The sequence below is a fragment of the Vigna umbellata genome, chromosome 1, assembly GCF_029865625.1.
Source record: "Vigna umbellata cultivar VRB3 chromosome 1, Vumbellata_1.0, whole genome shotgun sequence".
Taxonomy (NCBI): Eukaryota; Viridiplantae; Streptophyta; class Magnoliopsida; order Fabales; family Fabaceae; genus Vigna; species Vigna umbellata.
The window spans coordinates 40,940,576-40,961,143 of NC_142165.1; the positions used below are offsets into that span (position 1 = coordinate 40,940,576).

The window sequence follows — 20,568 nt, forward strand, 5'->3', positions numbered from 1 at the left end:
TTTAGTAGTACCGTGTACATATGTATAATTAAAAAAAGGAAGACATTGACCTCGCTTTTTCGTCATCTATATGTATTTTGATTATTTCAGCAATGACATTTATGATCAACATAGCCAAAAACTTATTTCATATCAAAGAGTGTACGCAAGTTAGTGAGGTATAAAGTTTTTAAGTCAAATATATGTTCTGTAATTAGCAACAAGAAATAAATGAGCAAAATATTGCTATAAAATTTTTTTGTGTATAGGGTGTTGAGGATTAATATTTCTTAAGGTCTTGATCGTTCAATTTGTTGATTACTGTTTCAGAAATGATCGATTTGTCCGAGATTGACATGTAGAAAATACTTTACCGTTTAAGTCATATATGTTTTTCATGAAGTCTAGAAGAGTAGCTCGTGAAAAAGTGTCATTTAGTTCAATATGAAACATATATTTATAAACCTCATAATAACAATTAAATCAGACTCATTAATTATCCATTAATAATTGTTATGATTTTTGTTAACTGTTCATCAATGGTGATTTATTGTTATTGATTATCTCTTAATTATCTCAGTGGTTGTTCCTTCTGATGGGCTGCTACTGACCAATCAATCTACTGATCGGACAATCATATAATATAATACAAAATTAATTGTTATTTTTCTTCTAAAAGTCAAATATTTTTGTATGACAAGTGAACTTGATGGCTTAAAAATAACTCACTCTACTTAAGTATTGTTCTACTTATATACTTAAATTCTACTTATATACTTAAATGACTTAAGTTATTAGTAATTTGTATCATAACTTATAAGGAAAAGTTGGAATTTAAACACTTGATTAAAAGTAATCGCTAATAATCTACTACTATAACTTTCCATAATCCATGATCATTAATTAGAGTGCTAATATTGGGGTGCTTTGTCTTTTCTCGTCACGTAACCAAAGAATTATTGTTAATATTGAATCCGCGTGATGAACATGATGTTCTTAGACAATATCATAATTAGCATATCGTACTCATAACTCTAAATTATTTGTGTAACACATTAAAACGACAATATTGAAACTTGGAATGTGGTTTTTGAAACCCAATATTTATCCTTAAAAAACTTGAAAAGAGTGTGCTTTCTAAAATTAAAAAAATGGTCATCGGATTCCTCATCACATGCTTCCGAATTCCCTTTAAAATTAGTATCATTATTATGCCTCTTGAAGATGATCCCAAGACGGTTTAATTAACACTTAAGAATAATATGAAAATATAAATAAAAATATAGGTTAATAGGATGCCCCAAAAGCTAACCCTTTCCTAGTCCTACTTTCCTTTGTAAATGTAAAGAACAACCCTACAATAGAGAGAAAGCTAAAGTGCAATTTCAGTATCTAACAACTTTGTTATTTTCTTAGGCTAGAAATAAAAGAAGCACACGAGATGATATTGTGATATGCATCATTTCAATTGTGATATCCTTTGAGTTCCACTACACATCAATTGTACGACCTCTTTTTTCTCTTTTCTTTTTGTATTTAGGTGTAATGGTTAGGTTCAGCGCAACCGATGAAAGAATAATATAGTCCTGTTTTAGTTTTTTTAATTTTGTTATTCTTTATTTCTTTAATTCAAATATATAACTTGAAATAATAATTAATTATATACATTTTTTTAAAATTTGAATTGATTATTTTTAATCGAAAAATTTGAAGAAAAAAATATTATTTTTAAATATTAATTTACTTTATTACAATTGATTTTTAAAATTTAATTCATATTCCTATTTCAAATTACAAGATTGAATATTTGTGTCCTTTGTAAAATACATATCACAGAATTTAAAATTTGAATAACTTTTTACTTGAATAGTTACAAAAGAAACAATCTAAACATATATAACACACTACTCAGTGTTTTTTATGGGAGTGGTTTTAAAATTAAAGATTTAAACTAAATTACTTGGTTGAGAAAATAAATAAATAAAATATATAATTATTTGATTAATTTTTATGTTTTTAGTCTTTGTACACCTTAATTAGTTTATTAGATGAAATTATAAAATGTAATTTACTAAATTTTTTACTGACTCATTATTTATATTTTGTTTGGATTGATTCGTCTTAGTTTTTTATTTAAACATTTACGAGTTAACTTTTGATTTGTCCTAACTTGAAGTGACTTTTGTTTCAAATTGATTTGGCTCGACATTTGATCTAAACAGATTTGGTGTGATTGTTCACTTTAATTCAGTTTGATTCCACTTTTAGTATAAGGAGATATGTCTAATATTGGATTCAAATAATTCAATTTCATCATTCATTTGTCTTGTTTGTTTATGATGACTAATCCTGACCTTTGGTTCAAGTAGACATAACTCAGTTTTTGAATAGGATATGTTCAATTCGACTTTTTGACTTGATTCAACCTAGTCTCACTTAGTTTGACACAGGTTTGACATGACTTAGTTTGTTCTTTAGCTTTGGCCATCCCAGATCGACTTAGATCCAAACTTATCTCACTTAACATAAAAACATACTAATTTTAAATTTTTTAAATCTAAAATATTATCTAATTTATATCAAATTTATATCCAAACAGATAGATCGTACTTAAAATCTAAAAATAAAAATTTTGATTTGAAGATAATCCATTTGAGTAAATTTAAAATAATATAAGTTTATACAATTATAGATTAAATTCGATAATTTAGATATTTTGATGACCCTTGCAAATTTTGATAGATTGTGTTTCGGTAAATTAGTTGAGGCCGAGATATGAGCGTAGTGAATCTCCACCGCTCCTTCCAGTGATACGGTTGCTGTCGCGTCTCCTTCCTGTATAAAGCTCTTTGAAGGGAAATGGGCTGGGTACTTGCAAAGGCACTCCGACGCTCAAGTTAGAAAAGGATGAAATGAACCTTTTTCAGTTCAAAATGGAGAAGAAGATCAATATTCTCTTTCTTAATTTCTCTCTCTAGGGGAAAAACGTACCTTTCTTCCTTCAGCCTTTTCATATTTATCCTAGTAATGAAAATAAACCGTTTACCTTAAAATCCGGTTGGTTGAGAATCTGACTTTCTGGAAAATACAACCGTTAAGTCGTACTTGATAATGGGTCAGTTGACTGCGTGGTCCGCGGCGTTATAACCGGATACATCCAACCGCTTGCTTCTTAACTTCTTAGGATTAAGATGTCAATTTTGACTAAAATTGACCGATCGCCCTTTAGTTTAATCATTATACGATCGTCAGAAAACGATCGCTTATGATGGTTGATGTCAAGGGCGGCGACAGGCCACATAGGATGAAATTGACCGAGCGCCCTTTAGTTCAATCATTAGACGATCGTTAGACAACGATCGCTTATGATGATTGATGTCAAGGGCGATGACGAGCCACATAAGATATCTCTAAACGATCGTTCGTCTTAATAAATAGACGATCGTTTAGAATCGTCCGTAAACTGCTTATCTTCAGTGGTCATCTGTGTTATTAGTCGATCGGCTCAGGTAATCTACCATACATATTGTAAAAGACGATATTAAATATATTGTTGTCCACTTTTCATGTACACTTAGAGCGTTATATGATGTTTATAACTTGAATCATGATTGGAAAGTTACATCAAAGTAAATCAACCTTAGTAAAAGTTATCGTTGTTTTCATATTTGAGAGAATTATAAATTATTATTTTCTATTTCTAAGACTCTTATTTTAAGTTTTTCGTTTAGTCTTGAATTTTTTTCTTCTTTTGCTTAATTTCGTGCCGTTGTTTTCATTACACGGGTTAATTTATATCTCCGGCATGCCAAATTCTTCCCAAGCCTGTGATATTCATTTATTTTTCTTCTCCTTTTCCTTTTGAGTATTTGTTATTAGTTTGTTCTTATTTTAACACCTCATCTTTAGGAATGTTTTATTTTATTTAGAATATATGACTGATAATTTGTAATTAAATTATGTACTGTATTGGTTATTTTGATAACGGTAAAACAAACTATATTTTACATATAAGTTATATAATTGATAAAAATGAATTAATATTTAGTTTTTCACTAAGTAATGCACGTGATATTTTGGAGGAAATTGGTGAAATGTGGAGTAACTTTAAAAATGTGGGAAAGAAATAATGTTGGCAGAGAGGCAAAAGGCATGCAGGATCTCAGTTGATTATAAATAAAAGCTTCAATCATTCTGAGTAAGAAATTGATACTCATATTTCTATATTTTATACATACTTTAAATACAAATTCCAATGCCCTACGCATTACAACCCTACTATCTTTACTTCTTTTGTCTTTTCCTATATCTTGTGGAAAATAATTCATACTTTCTATTTTTTAATTGCACCCCCCATCACTGCATCTGTTTTTAAATCATCTACATACACGAACAATGCTCATTTTCCTCGTTGCTTTTTCTCTACCCTCTCATGTGTCAAAAGTGAAACTCATCAAAGAGAAACAAAGTCAAACACTCCAAAATTAATATATTAATTATCAATCTTACTTTAACTAATCTTTTGTCACACTTATATAATTCACTCACTCATCCAGATTTACCTCTACTCCTCCAACCATAAAATATAAAAGACATATTTTTCAAACATTTTTCTCACATTGAAGTAAAATATATGATCATATTCAAAAATAAATTATAAATTTATTTTAATTTTTAACAATAAAATATAAGAAGATAAAAAATATTTTTTAACACACTTTCTTAAGTCGAAATAAAAGTATGAGTCATCATGATAAAAAAGATAAACTTTAAACTTAATTTCTTTTTTCTTATATTAAAATAGAACGTATGATTTTAATATTGTGCTAAAAAATGAATTTTAAATCTAATTTATTTTATAAAATTAATTTTCATGCTATTAAACGAATTTTTAAGAGTGAGATTGGCAGAAAGATTGATACCTTCCTCTAGTCTGAGGGGTTTGGTGACGATAACATTATTTTTTAATTAATTCTCACAATCGTTTTCAAGATAGAGGAAATAAAATCCGCAATTTGATCTTAAGAATTAAGATATCTTAGAAGTTGAATCAAGGGGTCAACTCAGTGTCTGAGGGCATTATCAAAATTCTAAAGAAATTATATAAAAATAAAATCAGATGTACTGTTCAAACCTACTACTGTCTAACAAAAAGTTGTGAAAATGATAGTTTCGACACTGATTGATTCACAATAATCAAGAATTTCTTTGCCAAAATCAGTTTTTTCTTTCTTTCTTCTATTAGATACCAGATTCAAAATTTTAAATTGTAAAAAATAATAATTAATATCTTAATAAACGGTGTAAACTTAAATTGATTTAAAATTTATGAAATGATACTCCTGGCATGTATAACCATTATAACTATACATAACAATTTAACGTTTATATAGCCTTTTCTTTTTTCACTTCTAAATTAAACTTTGGCCAATTAATCTGACATTTCCTTATTATTTTTATATTTATCTATTTAAGAAAACATAATACTGATAAATATATAATATTAACGGATGATAATGTTACAACATAAGACTTAACCCTAAAGTAAAGTTAAGGATCAAAAACTTCTAATTAAAGGGATGTCTTTTGAAAGATTTTGAGTTTATACTGGTCTGACAATGCCCGTGGAGAAAAAGAAAGGGAAAACGTGTTAGAATTATTATCTTTATGAATGATTACTCCTTAAATGAAATAATGAATATTTATTTTTGATGAAATTATCATCTAGGCGTTTAGTGTCCCAAATTCTTAATTAATTTTTTTATTTATAGTTAAAAGTTACACTACCTTGCATTTTTTTTAAAAAAAAACTCACTGCAATGTAAATCCCAATAAGAGAATTTAAGAATAAATTTAAGAAAAAGTTGTCCAAAAGTAAGACTAAAAATACTTTTTACATTTCTAAATTTACAATATTTAGTGTTAAAGTATTGTAAACTAAGTAATATAAAAACACTTCCATCTGAATAGGATCAAAGATAAACTTTTCACTCTCTTTAATTTTGTTTGCATGATAATTTGACTATAACTTCCATTTACATTTGAAAAAAAATCAAATATATCTAAATAAAATTTAAATAACTTTTTATCGTAATGTTAATATAAAGTTATTTATCACCAAAAAAACAATAATGGAAATTATACAAGGTGCCACATTTATAACGATCAATATTTGGTTTAAAATTATGCCAATAAAAAAAATATAATAACATTATCTACTATATTTATAAAGAAGATGTGATTTATAAACATTTATTTACTCTTAAAACATAGCTTCTTATGAGTCTCCAAAAGTAATTCATAAAACAATTTATTCTAAAAATTAATTCATTAAATGCAAAAAAAGAGGTATTTACATTATTATTAACAAGTTTTTTTCCCATTTTTTACTTTTAATGTCACGTGCATATTTTTTTTCTCATTTTTATTTTTTCACAGTACTCATATTATACCAATTAAATGAATTAAGTTTTTTTAAACTATCAATAAAACATAACAATAAAATTATTATTTAATATTTTTAATAACAAACTCAATCAACATATCTATAAAAAAAAATACAACAAAATAGAGAAAAAGGCAAAAACACGCCACATGTCAATATTTAAACACACATCTGAATAACATATTTCAAAATTCAAATAAAAGTAACCTCTGTAAGTAGAGAATTTAAACCAAAAAATTCAAAATGTGAACATCTGTATGAGTAACAAGCGTCCCATTTTAAATATTCAACTTTAAGAAGATTAATTTTATTATTAGAAACAAATCTGTCTTAACTTTATAATTTTTTCTAAAACTATTTTTTGTTATATAGAAGTGTATTAAGTAAATAAAACAAAAAAACAAAAAGTTAATATAAATGAAACGTGATAAAATTTTAATTTTTCTTTTCAAAAACTTGTTTATGTTTTACAATGAGAAAAATGTGAAATAAATAAAATAATGTTTCCAAACAAGTGAGAAAGTTGTAAAAGTATAGAAGTAACAAATAGATTAAACAGGTAAAATTTAAAAATATGGAGACTAAAATTATTTATTAACATGTTCCAACAGAAAAAACACACATAAAACATTTATGCTAAAACATTTATGCCAATAAAAACACCAACAAATTCAAATTAAATTCAACAATAAATTTTATATTAAAAACTTAAAAACATTTACACGTCATAATTTAAAATTAAATACGAAATTGCTTTCTTTACCTTATTAGGATAGTTAAAGCAATATGTAAAAGAGAGACGAAAACTCTCAATGTAGGTACGTAATGACCTATCGCTAAAACAACCAAAAATACAAACAAAAATTTGCCTCAGTCGAGAGCATTATCTCTCTACAAAAGCAGAGGTAATACTCAAAAGCATTTGCAATTTAAAAGTTATGAAATTTTAGAAAACAATTACTGTAAATTCAATTCTGATGGGATCAAATTACTTTTATTTAATTATTTTTTTAATTAGAATGGTTTTCTGTTTAAAAGAAAAAACGGGAAACAAAATAAAAGAATAAAGACAGAAATTTGAAAGAAAGTTAGGTGGAGAAAATGGGCCAAGGCCCATGGACTCTCGCATTTATATTCAAAAAAATAAACTAATAAAGATAAAAATATATTTCTTTTACAGTAAAAAAAAAAAATCATATTTTTATTCCATTCTTACCATTAATTTAAATATATTTTTTCTCGCATTTATTTTCCGTAGTACTCTATAATACCAAATAAGTAATCAAGTTTCCGATAAGTGTAACCTAATTTTGATCAATTTCAAAATTTTACACTTTAGACCATTTTCCGGTTTTTAACAAGTTAATGTATTTTTGTAATTTATGAAAATAGACATTTTTTTTTAAAATATTAAGAATTTGAGAAAATATTGTCACTTTGACATAATTTCGTTGTGAAAAAAAATCGAGTTAGGATAAGTATAAAATATTTTTGAAGTTTAGTTCATATTTTTATACAAATTTAACTTTACGTGAGAACACATTGAGAAGGTGAAGTATAAAGTAGTAATATCTAAATTTATGATCACGAGTGTTAAATCTGTTTTCTCCATTTAACTTATTAGTCTAAAAGACTTTAAAAATTATTATCTATGCTTCAATAATTTCATCCCAACCAATACTAATTGAACCACACGCTCTACAATAATGGTACTCTGATTAAAAAAAATAATCAAGGTTTGTCTAATTAATTAATAAGGATTAGATTGGTGTTCTAGAAAGACAAAAGTTTCAATTTTGTTAGTGATGTAACTCGTGAAAATCTTGTTAAGTATCTGTGCCAGCGTTTATTGACACGTGCGAGGCATTGCTTAACATAATTAATTCATTATAATTTATGGAAATAAAAATATTTTAAAAACAAAAAAGTGGAAAGATATTGACCTGAAAAAGTAGTTAAGGAGGTGAGCTAGGCGGTTTGTGGGCCCAGTTTTGTGGGCCCAGGTTGGCTGTAATAGTCCGGAAAGTGTTCTATACAAAGGGAACTCCTTTCTATTTGGGCTTTTCAATATTTGACAGTGAGCTAAAGTTTTTGGACACAACTACTCAATCCTAGTGCGGTGGGCCCTGTTCCCTGGCCCACTTTGTCTTCTTTCCTATACACATAAAGCAAAAAGCCAAAAATTACACCTCTTTTTTCCCTCTCCCTTTTATTAAAGAATAAATCTCCCTATTCCAAAATCAACATCGGGTCCATCCTCTAATTATTTCTCTTGCTTTTTCCTTTTTTACTCGTAAATTCACACAGCCACAAATTTTCATATTCTAATTAATCTACGTCATGCTCACGTCATCTCTGACATTGACAATCTCTCACAAACCTATCCTTAACACTCTATATAAACTAGGTTTTCGTTTAACCTCATCAATAAAGAGGTATATACATGTACGTACGTGTTTGCATGCACTTTATACATACGTACGTGTTTGACCTTTATACGGTCGTTTTCTCTTGTTGCGACTTAGATTAGCTTGGGAAATATACGTATAAGAACCTTTTAATTAATTAACATTGCTAAAGGCAATATATACTGTCGTTAAACCCGTGTACTGGCTTTTCGGATTTAATCATGTTTTCTTGAATGGATCCACTTTTTTTTCATTATGGAAAAGCTAAAAAAGGACAACAAAAGTAGACATTGCAAAGCAGACATTTTGTTGAAGGTAGATTTCAATGACAAAGGTTAAAACTGTTGAAATAGTTTGTAACTTGACGAAGTGGTGGGTTAATAAAAACATGTGCTTTTTCAAAAGGAAAAAAGAAACATGAAATCAATTTTATGTACTTGTGAACTTAACGAAAAACATTCAACTCATAGAAATTTCACACTTGAATTTACTATTAGTGGCATATATGGATTAAGAAAGGAAGAAAGAAAGAAAAAGGTAAAACAAAAGAGTACAAAGTGTGATGATTTTGTTGGTTGTTTGACATTAAAGAAATTCATGTTAATCATATATGTAAAGGTGACATAAATATTTATAACCAAAACAAAATGATAGTTTCGCATTTTGACTATAAAAGTTGTCTTCTTTCTAATTTGAAGGATCAGAAATATAAGTGAGACTTAAAATTTATGTTCCTTTGCTTTTTTGTAAGTGATATTTATGAGAACGTTATTTTCACTTTTTTTTTTCATTCTTTTACTTGTTCTCTTTTTTCTATTCCAAGCATACCATTGTTTATTAAAGTTGAAAACTTAATATATGAAGATAAAATTAGATGTAGTTTAGGAGTTAGTTTCGTTGCATGTTGCCAAAAACTTGACGTCATTGAAGCAACAATTTACAGTGAAGTTTTTAAAGAACAAAACATTATTTTGTCGAATTAAGAATTCGTTATAAAAATAGTCATACAACTGATAATTATACTGAATAAAAATACGTATCTTTCCTATTTAGCATTATGTCGTGATACTTAATAAAATTATTATTTTTTAAAGGAAGTGTTTCACAATCATTTCTGAAATTTTTACCTAATTTTTTAATTAAATTTATCATATTTAAGTTAAACTAATTTTTTCTTCTTTACTATTGTTTATCATAAAGTCAAGAATAAATATGTTTTTTTTTATCAATTTAGATAATCCTGAATAAATTAGTAAATGTTACGAAAATAAAGGTGTCTAAAGAAATGCTTTTACTTCTTGCACCCTATTATTATTAAGTGCACTTTTATATAAAATAGAAAAATATTAAAATATTCTTATTTACTTGTACCTAATCATCGCTGTTCTATTGCAAATAGGTAGAAGAAGAAGAGGAGGAGAAGAGAAAGAGTTGCTGACAAAGCTTATTCTGGAAAGCTTTTTTTATAACATATTTTATGTGTATTAAAAAAATGGTTTTGGAAAAATCATTCTGAAAAATGGTTTCAGAAAGTATTATATACATTTCAGAAAACTTATTTAAGAGATCCAATTTTTTTAAAAAAAAACTTGTTGTAGAAAACATTTTATAAGTTCTAAATCCTATTCCATTAATCTTGTACCAAAAATTCAGAAATTGTATTCCGAAAATTTTAAGAAACTTGTTCTAGAAAATTTCCAAAATAAATAATCTTGAAGTCTATTTTTATGGTCACGTTGAAAATTCGGGGTGCAGAAAGAAATTGTAGGGCAAGAACAAAAGGCCCCAAAGGAGCCGCCAAGGGTGTTGCACCCTCCACCTCCACAGCCTTCTCCCTCTACCTCCCCAATTATCTTTAATTCCAATTATATCCTTAAAGTTAAAATTTTTTATTTTTATTATTTTATTATTTTAATATTTTAATATTTAAATATAAACTAATATAAATATACATTATTAAAATACATTAAAAAGATATTCAAAAATAATAAATCAAAATATTAAAATATCTAATAAAATAATAACAGAAACATAAAATTAAAAAAAGCTTAAACGGATGACATCCTTCAACGGATGTCAACATCCGTTTAAGGCGAAACGGATGTTGACATCCGTTGAAGGATGTCATCCGTTTAGGCTTCGTTTTCATTTTACGTTTTAGGGTTAAAGGATTATTGGAAAGATTATTGGAAGGGTTTAGGGTTTATGGTTTAGGATTATTGGAAGGATTATGACTACGTACCTGGAGAGGAACCACGACAAGCACATTACACCACAAACACACTGCACCGAAAGCAAGAGGAAGATTGCTTGATAATTCTTTTCACGATCACTGAGCTTTGCAGAAAAATATTTTACTCATACAAGGAACTACGTAGGTTATCAGTGAAATATGTTATAAATGAGTAAAATTAAAAAATAATAATTCTAAAAATAAAATTTTATTGAGGGGCAAAATAATAAAGGGGAGGTGGAGGGAGAAGGCTGTGGTGGTGGAGGGATCAACACCCAGCCGCCAATCTTATAATTAGGCCCAGTTCAATTGGATTTGTCAGGCCTAGATTTGAGCCGAAAATATGTTTCCACCAAACTGATCCAGACCGAAACATTTCAAGTCGGATCGCCTCCGATGATGTTCTGTTCGTGAGAGACACAGCACAGGTGATTCTGATTTCCTTCCCAAGAAGAAAACCCTTCGTTGCAGAAAAAACAAACACCATTTTGTGGATTTACCACATTTTTGTTTTTTCTCTCTCTCCCACAGATAATAAAATGCAAAAAATCGCAATTTTCCGAGCTAGAAGGTGGCTATGTAGGAGCTTCTCGGGCATTTCTTCAAACCCATTGCGGGTGTGTGTCGTTGGAAGTGGCCCTGCTGGTTTCTACACTGCGGAGAAGGTAAAACCCTAATCTTTAGGCTTTCAGTTGAAAATGAATAACTGTAACCAAATGGGTTCTTGGTAGATGTTGAAGGCGCATCAACAAGCACAAGTTGATATCGTTGACAGGTTGCCCACACCTTTTGGGTTGGTTCGCTCTGGTGTTGCACCCGATCACCCTGAAACAAAGGTCCACTCTTGTTTCTTGCACCGTTCCTTTGTTCAAAATTCACTAGCACTGGAATTTTTCATAAATGTGATTTTAGGGGGATCTTTCTTGGCTACAAGGGAGTGGGGATGAAAAAGAAGTTCTTAGTTATGTTGTGCTATGGCTATTTAGATATTTTGGTGTTGTAGTAGTGAAAAAAGAAATGGAGTAAAATCCTCAGGCCACAGTAGTTCCTAAAATTAAAAAACTTTTCCGCCTAGTCCCTGATCAAACCGAATTTGTGCAATCATGTGTTCACACACAGTCAGTAGGTTGGATCTTTTGGATGAAGAATGGACAACTCAAATCTTGAACGTGTGTCAGTCCTATTTACTAAATTAATATAAGCTGTTCAATCTTTTTCCAATGGTTCCAATACGCCGATTGCATAAGTGTTTGATTCTAATCACTGCAGAAATTTGGATATGTGATGGCTATGATTTGTGAGGGATTAATTTGTCTGGTGTATGTGGACTTATATGGCTATGATTTGTGATTCTTAGGGACTAGAGTGGGGCTTTTGCTAGGAACTACTGCTCCAGCTGCCAAAATTTTCAACGATGAATTTTGATGTTTACTTGAAAAATTATTTCAAAACTTATTATTTCTATTTTTATGGTGTTGGGGACTTCACTATTTTCTTTGGTGAGAGTAACAGCATTGAGCTTAATTTACCAGAAAACTTGCAACAGATTGTCATCAACCAGTTTTCAAGGGTGGCACAACAAGAACGATGCTCATTTTTTGGTAATGTGACCCTTGGATCAAGCATTTCTCTCTCTGAATTACGCGAGCTGTATCATGTGGTGAGGCTCTGATTCTGGATGTTTTTGTCATAATGGTGACATGATATTGGTCAGTTGTACCATCTTTTCAATAATCAGTTTATGAACTTGGGCAGGTTGTCCTTGCATATGGTGCTGAAAGTGATAGAAGTCTTGGTATTCCTGGGGAGGTAATCTTGATTTTTTACTTTTGTTCCTGAATTTGCTAGAGTTTTGTGTGTTCCAACGGCATAAGCAATGTCTTAAATGTTCATTTATTATGTGATGGCTATTCTAGATGATAGTTTGAGTTACTCCTATTTCAATGATGTTTAATATTCTTCTCCCTTTCAGAATTTGAAAGGGATACATTCTGCTAGGGAGTTTGTTTGGTGGTATAATGGGCACCCAGATGGACAAAATCTTGAGCCAGACCTAAAGAGCACTGATACAGCTGTAATTCTTGGTCAGGTACCTTTACCTATCGTGTCCTACCATGCCAAAAATTTATTCATTTCTTTCTAGAAAAAAAGACAACGTAATGAATGTTTAGACTAAAGAACATACTTGTGATGTGAAAATGATTTTTCCTGAAGATATAGATATAATTTTAACTTTGATTTAAGGTTTTATTTAATTTCAGGGAAATGTTGCTTTAGATGTTGCAAGGATTCTTTTACGACCTACCACTGAGTTAGCAACAACTGATATTGCCAGTCATGCTTTGGCTACCCTAGAGGAGAGCTGTATCAGGTTTTTAGTTGCATTAGTTGAAGTAATCAGATAGTCTTATTGATACCTCGTATGTTGCCTGTCTGTAATATAAGCAATGTTGCAGGGTGGTTTATTTGGTTGGAAGACGTGGTCCAGCACAAGCAGCTTGTACTGCAAAAGAACTGCGTGAAATTCTTGGTAACTTCTGCATCAACTCTTATACACAGTTAGTTTAGCGATGTGGTTTTCTTGTACACATTTGTTTGATACTTTGATTTGGTTTTGGCTTTTTTCAATGGAACTGTTTGAGAAAGGGGTATGCCTCCGCTATACGATGTACTACCTAACACTTTAGACTTCAAAGTTTCCTTTGTAAACTTATACTTTCTTAATTTGTATCCCTAGTAATTACTTTGCTTGTCCGCTTTCTACTTTCCATTGATTTCGATGAATTCAGTCTCTTACTGATTTCTTCCAAATATTTACGAGTGATTCTTACTTAAGAGTACCTGTTTCTAGTTACTCATAGGCCTTTGATTACAAACCCTACAACCCAAGGACTAAGTCTGAAATGAATTGGAGCCCTTATCATGGCTTTTGTCTTACAATCTGACATGTTATAATTGGTTTCTTATCTTAATCTGTATTAGTTCTGATTACTTCCTACTTATTTGTTAATTGTCATATACTACGAGTAACATGCTATTTATGTCTCACACATGATGCTAACTGAAGCTTTAAGGTCTATTTTACAGGTATTCATAATGTTGATATTTTCATTCAGGAATCTGATCTACTTTTAACCCCACTGGATGAGGTATAATTAGATGAATCTACTTTTAGTTCGTCAATCACTGTTTTCAATCATCTTCACCCAAAAGCATAGAATACTAGGATTTCCTAAGTACACTATGTTTTTTTAAATTCTTGTTTTTCTTATCTAAATTAAGAACATTAATATTTGTATTTGATAATAAATAAAGGTTGATTCCTTTTCACTGATGTTATCTTATATCCGTGTTGATGCTGTCACTTGGCAAAGGAAGAACTTAAGAGTAACCGAATACAGAGAAGAGTTCACGAGTTGCTATCTAAGGCTGCTAGATCAAAACCTAAACACATAGGTTTGAATCAGCGTGAACTCCGTTTTGTCTTCTTCCGTAAGCCAAATGATTTTCAGGAGTCGAAAGAGAGAGCTGGCCATGTTTCTGGCGTGCACTTTGAGAAGACAGTTCTTCAGGGTAATTTTTGTTTGTCCAAATATTTTCTTTTTTACTTTGAAGTTAGAGCTTTACAATATTGGCGACATTGTAATTTATAAAGTTTTAAATTGTCATAATTTCTTATACAACTGCAAATATGTACAGTACTGGGCTTTCCTATAATGCTTAATATAAGCCATTTTTGAAGCTTTGCTATATTCTAGTACATTTAAGTCCATAGTAGTCTATCGTGCAATGAATTACTTATGATGTCTGATTCAGTTAAGTATTGCAGGTGTTAGCCACGGAAAACAGATTGCTATTGGTACTGGAGAGTTTGAAGATATAAAATGCGGGTATCATCTCATTTACAATTACTAATTGTCATTGCTTGACATGAGATCCTTTCTGCTGGTAGCATTGTAATCAAAGATCCACATTTTTTTTTATAATCTATATATATCATAAAGAAATTGTTATTATACTCTTCAAATGACTGATTACAGCCTCTCAAGATTTTTATTCATGTATTGTTGTCACACAATGTTGAGAGTAATAGTATGGTGCAACTGGTTGGCTTTTTGTAGGATGGTACTTAAGAGCATTGGTTACAAATCAGTACCGGTTGATGGCTTACCTTTTGATCACAAGAAAGGTGAATGAGTAATCGACGCTCTCAATCAATTCAGTTCTCATCCAAATTTTTGTTAATCGATGTTACATATTCTTTGGTGTAGTAGCCACGTTTAAAACTGTGTTTGTTTAAAAATATGACTAATTCTAGAAAAATTCAGCTTGCTTTTGAAGGCGAAAACAAAAAATGTAATAGAAACATTTTCTCATACCAAACTGCCCCAAAGGGCTGGAAACAAGTGATGTAATTTTGTTGATCCTGTGGTTTCAATTGGTAAATGAAATGAAAACAAATAGCATTTACAATATTTTTTTATTCCTAGTCTTATAAGAAGTTTACACTCTCCTGAAAATAGTCTTCAGTGTATATTTTCTTGGTTTTTCATGGCATGACTTTGTTCAGTAGTATTGGTCACAGGAAATGTGACTTTAATTGATAATAGCAGGATTTCTTTCAGTAGTTGTTGGATTCCTCGTGGTCATGTCAGATTTATCCGTATCAGAGGATTTTAAATGACAAATAAAACAGTACTTGGCTTGGATGGCTTAACTCATGCTAATTGCACTATTGTGTTTCACTTGTCTAGTTTTGTTTTTGACGGGTGTTCCTAGCCAGGTGCAGTAAATGGATTGTTGCTCTTGTGTTGATGTATTTTTATTTATTTTTGTTTTTTACATTCTTCTCATTGTAGCTATAGGTTTAGGGTTTTGGCAGATTCCCAACTTTCCTGCTTTGTGTTTCCTCTCTTCTGTTTTATAAAAACATTTAGATGGAACTTTTTTCTGGCATGCCAAGAAACATGATGTGTAGATGTATGTAAACGTGTTATCTGACGGGAGCTCATAGTCGTGTATATATGATGGCTACCTTTCAGGTATAGTTCCAAATGATAGAGGTAGAGTGTTGAGTGACCCTTCAGATCCTACAGTCCCTGAAAAGGGCTTGTATGTATGTGGCTGGTTGAAGAGAGGACCAACTGGCATTATTGCCACAAACTTGTATTGTGCAGAAGAAACTGTATGTATCTCGCTTTTCTATCATACATATTATTCCCATACCAGTTAAACTGACAGAAGTAGCAAGCCTTGTTAATTGTTACACTTGTGCAATAAATTACTAATGTAAGTTTTGTATTTTCTGCTCATTTTGACTTGATAGGTTTCGAGCATATCCGAAGACCTTGAAAAAGGAGGGTTGATTCCATCATCAGCCCTGGAAAAACCAGGCAGGGTCGGACTTCTCCAGCTTCTGCATGACAGAAATGTAAGAATAGTTTCATTCAGTGATTGGGAAAAGATAGACTCTGAAGAGAGGAGGCTTGGAAGTTTAAGGAACAAGCCTAGGGAAAAACTTGCCACCTGGGATAAACTGTATAAAGCTATCTCATAAGGAATCAATAATTTCATGATACTTCATTATTTTAAGCTTGATAAACATCTTTTCGTACCCCAAGGACAGTAAATACACGAAGAAACTATACACTTGTCGGTGAAGTCATTCTCTGTGTCTGTTGTAATGCCCTCAATCATTTCGTAAAATGGTGAAATCCCTTTGAACACAAACCATGCTAACCTGTTGATAGGTGGTAATTGTATGGTTATTGTCTTACTGGAACACTCAATTCTTTATATACGTCTGTTTACTGTGATTTAAATATCTTATTTGCATTGTACAAGTTATAATACTTGTAATAAACATAATTTATGAGAATTGGGTATTAAATATGAAGACAATCCATAACTGTTTTATTAAATTTAGAAAACAGTTCATACTAAATGTTGAGCTAATGAGCGAATAAAAAGGTGAAAAATAATGTTTTCTTCTGGTTGATAATGTGCCATAGCTAACATTTGATCTCAGAACTGAGTGGAATAAGTTAGGATTTCTTATAACTGATAATAGTTTTTTTAAAGAATATATAAAAATTGTAAAATTAAATTACTGTCTGGACCATTATAAAGGTATTGTTAGAAAGAGGAAATTTGAACTTCAAACAAACTGGAGTAGGCCATCTTCAAATGGTCTATTGCAGATTTAAATAATTGCTCTGCACACATCTTTGATTTTCTGCAACATTTGACTTCTTATGTAAGACAATAATACAAAATTTAATTTCCCTATTTAACACGTTTGAACTGCAATATGTTGATGCATTTCATGAAGCTCTCTGAAACGGGGTTTCTAGAATAGGATGTCTTACTGATACTCATATTTTTCTGATGATTCCCTCAGTAAGACTAAGAATTTAATAGGCATGTCTTCTGTAATGTGAGGTTAAATAGAAAAAGAAACATTGCTTTCAATATAGCTTATTATGTCAAACATCAGAATTTTTTAAACTAGAAAAAATGATTAATTCCACCTGCAAATCAAAATCTTCACTCTTTCCATTTTGGGTTTATTATAAAGACATTAGTGTGGTTTGAAGGGTAGCAGCCGTAGCCATTTGCTTCTGCGCATGTCATTTGTCTCAAAAGTCAAATTAGCACTTGCTACAATTTCTTTATACGTTCAACTCACTGCTCAAGTCGTCTCAAAGTCTTCCAATACAGAATGCTCAAAGTCTTCCACACTCCACAATCACATCATTATGTGTCATTCAATGCTTTTCAAATATTCTTTGGCTTTGAATGAAAAATGGCTTATAATAATGGTGGATGTTGCTTCCCAATTGAGAGTAGTAGAATTGCTGTTATACCCAAATTGGTTAAAATTGGGTCTGTGATTAACTAATGAAATATAGAAATATTTCACTTTCTGGCATCATCACGTATGACTTCTATAACTTTCTAAGCTTCAAAACTATGTGGTCGATTTAAAATTTAATTTGAACTATTTGTTAGACTACCACACTAATATGAATCAGATATCTACTGAGCTATTTTATTCAAAGTAATTTTTTTTACTAAATTAGTGACCTGCTGGGAAGACTTGAACACATGTCTATAATGCATAATTAATTGTTAGACCAAGAGTTTCATATGTAATGTGTATGTCAATTTTTACATTATATATATTTCACAAGTTTTATACAACTGCTAATATTGACTTGTTCATGCATTTTAAGTACTTGATCAAGATTTTTATCTAGCAAATATTATTTTTATCCATCAACAAGATTTTTTTTTACATTATTCTAGCTTAAATCAAACTTGTTACATGTTCAATTTCAAGACTTTTCAAAATACATTTTTAAGGTAGAGATAAAAAAAAGGAAAACAATTAACTCTGTTAACTTGGTCATAAAGCTATCTTACCCTAATTTCATACTTTGCAAAACCTAAAATATATTAGTTAGTTTAATTTAAATTAACAAAAAAAAAAGAAATCAAACTCAAGTCTCAAACTACTTTGATCGAGTTAAGTAGCGAATTAACTAAACATTGTATAGTTAGATAAAATTACTTTAATGGGTAACGATGAGTTGAATTATATATTAAAATTGATTTAATTGGAAGAGGTACTTAAGTATTATGTGCTGAAATTCATTATATTCCACCTGACCTTAACATGCGTTTCTAAATTTAGTTTAGAATCCGATTTTAAAAATGATTTTTTTAATTTTTTATTTAATTTATAATAAAAATATATTTGCTAAAAGTAAAAAGTTAAACGTGTAGAGTCTAATGAGTCAACCAGGTGTAACTAAAATTTAACGAAATAAAATAAAAGTATAAATGGAAACACGTGACTTCCATTAAAGAAAGAAAAAGTTTTCAATCAATTGTAGAAAAACATCATAACCAAAAAATTCTTATCTCTTAAACAGGTTTTCAAACACAACCTAGCAACACAGTAACTTTTTAAAATCTGAACATTTTTTTTATAATTTTAATTTTGATGAACTGCTAATTTGTTTAACTTTTTCATAAATCTTAGTTTGATTCCATTTGTTTTCGAGACAAGACCAGTGTAGAAGCTAGATCCTATGTGAGAAAATAGGTGTGTTGTGATGACTCATTTGATGTGTCGTGTGCATACGTCCCAGACTTATTGTCATTTTTCCCACTGAAGCTCTCTTTTCAGCACAACCGGTATTAGTGGATGCGATCATCTCTACGATACGTCTGCCTGTTAGGAAATAGAAAAAAGAGAGGATAAGAATTACGCTAAAAAAAGGAACTTAATTAGTTTTAAAAAATGTGATTTTATTTATTAATATTTATGTTATCTTCCAATTATTTATTACTATAATAAAAAGGAAAATGATTTATCATAAATATTTTTTAATCGGTAAATGTTATTGAGACGATAAGAAGTAGTTTGAGGATTATTACTCCTTACTATAAATATAAACATATACGGCAATATCACTTAAATAACGAAAATCGAGATAGTTTGACATATAATCATATATTTGTTTATATAATGGTTCATGTTACACATAATATGTAGCTCACAACTCATTTTCAAGATTCGGAACAACAACACAATTACAGGGTTCCTTAAATGCGATGGGTATTTAATGTAAGTTGTTTCGTGTTTTCTCTTATTTAAGGCATCCTTTTCAATTCACCAATTACTTTTTACCTTCTTTGTTTATTTTTACCATTATTTCGTACTTTAAAAATATAAATATAATCATATATTTACTTATTTATACAATTCAAAACATCAACGTCACAAAATGAATTCATTATAAATACCATCAAGTTACATTCAAATAATTTATGTAAACGTGAATATAGTGTTAATTTCAAAAATTCTTATTTAACTTAATTTTAAAGACAAAAATCATAAGTTAAAAGAAAAAAAGAACAACCAACTTTAAAGAATTCATATTTTACATAAAAGCTACAGTGGTTTCCAAAAAAAACAAACAGATTATATTATGTATTCGATATAATAGTTGAAGATATTCCTTCACCTTATATAAAGTTTTCTTTTTCTATATTACCCTCTTGTTTTTTGTTTAGACTTGTACTCTTCTAAACCACTACCACAATCCTTGATATTTTCACTTTCTTTGAACCAAAGAGGCTTAGATTCTGTTATTGTACGGTGTCACGGTACACTCCTACCGCTCTACCCGATTAATAAAGCTAAGTTAATGAAATTAAACTAAAGTTTCAAAGGAATAAAATAAACTCAGCCACCAAAATCACTGAATATATGTTCCAACACACAGATTTTTGTTCCTAGCCTCCCTACGTACCTATGCATATATATGCTATGCTATGCTATATATCCACCGTCCATCCAAATAACGAACCTTGATTTTATTTATATTGAAGGTAAAAGGGTGATGCTGATTTGTGATGATGAGACAGAAATGTGAGATTTACCTTGGTAAAGAACAATGTATTTATGACCCTCTTGTCACATTCTTCTCTTG

At 29.9% G+C, this 20,568-nt stretch overlaps 1 protein-coding gene across 1 annotated transcript; it reads left to right on the forward strand.

Annotated features, from left to right (window-relative positions):
- Positions 1 to 11,338: 11,338 nt before the first annotated feature.
- On the forward strand, positions 11,339 to 16,887 carry LOC124837376 (Pyridine nucleotide-disulfide oxidoreductase family protein). Its single transcript, XM_047312713.2, has 14 exons — positions 11,339 to 11,493; positions 11,597 to 11,730; positions 11,797 to 11,901; positions 12,612 to 12,725; positions 12,821 to 12,874; positions 13,038 to 13,154; positions 13,327 to 13,436; positions 13,522 to 13,595; positions 14,153 to 14,214; positions 14,440 to 14,638; positions 14,895 to 14,955; positions 15,187 to 15,254; positions 16,108 to 16,250; positions 16,392 to 16,887. The coding sequence occupies exons 2-14, from the start codon at positions 11,605 to 11,607 to the stop codon at positions 16,620 to 16,622; spliced, it is 1,464 nt and encodes a 487-aa protein (XP_047168669.2). The 5' UTR covers positions 11,339 to 11,493; positions 11,597 to 11,604; the 3' UTR covers positions 16,623 to 16,887.
- Positions 16,888 to 20,568: the final 3,681 nt, after the last annotated feature.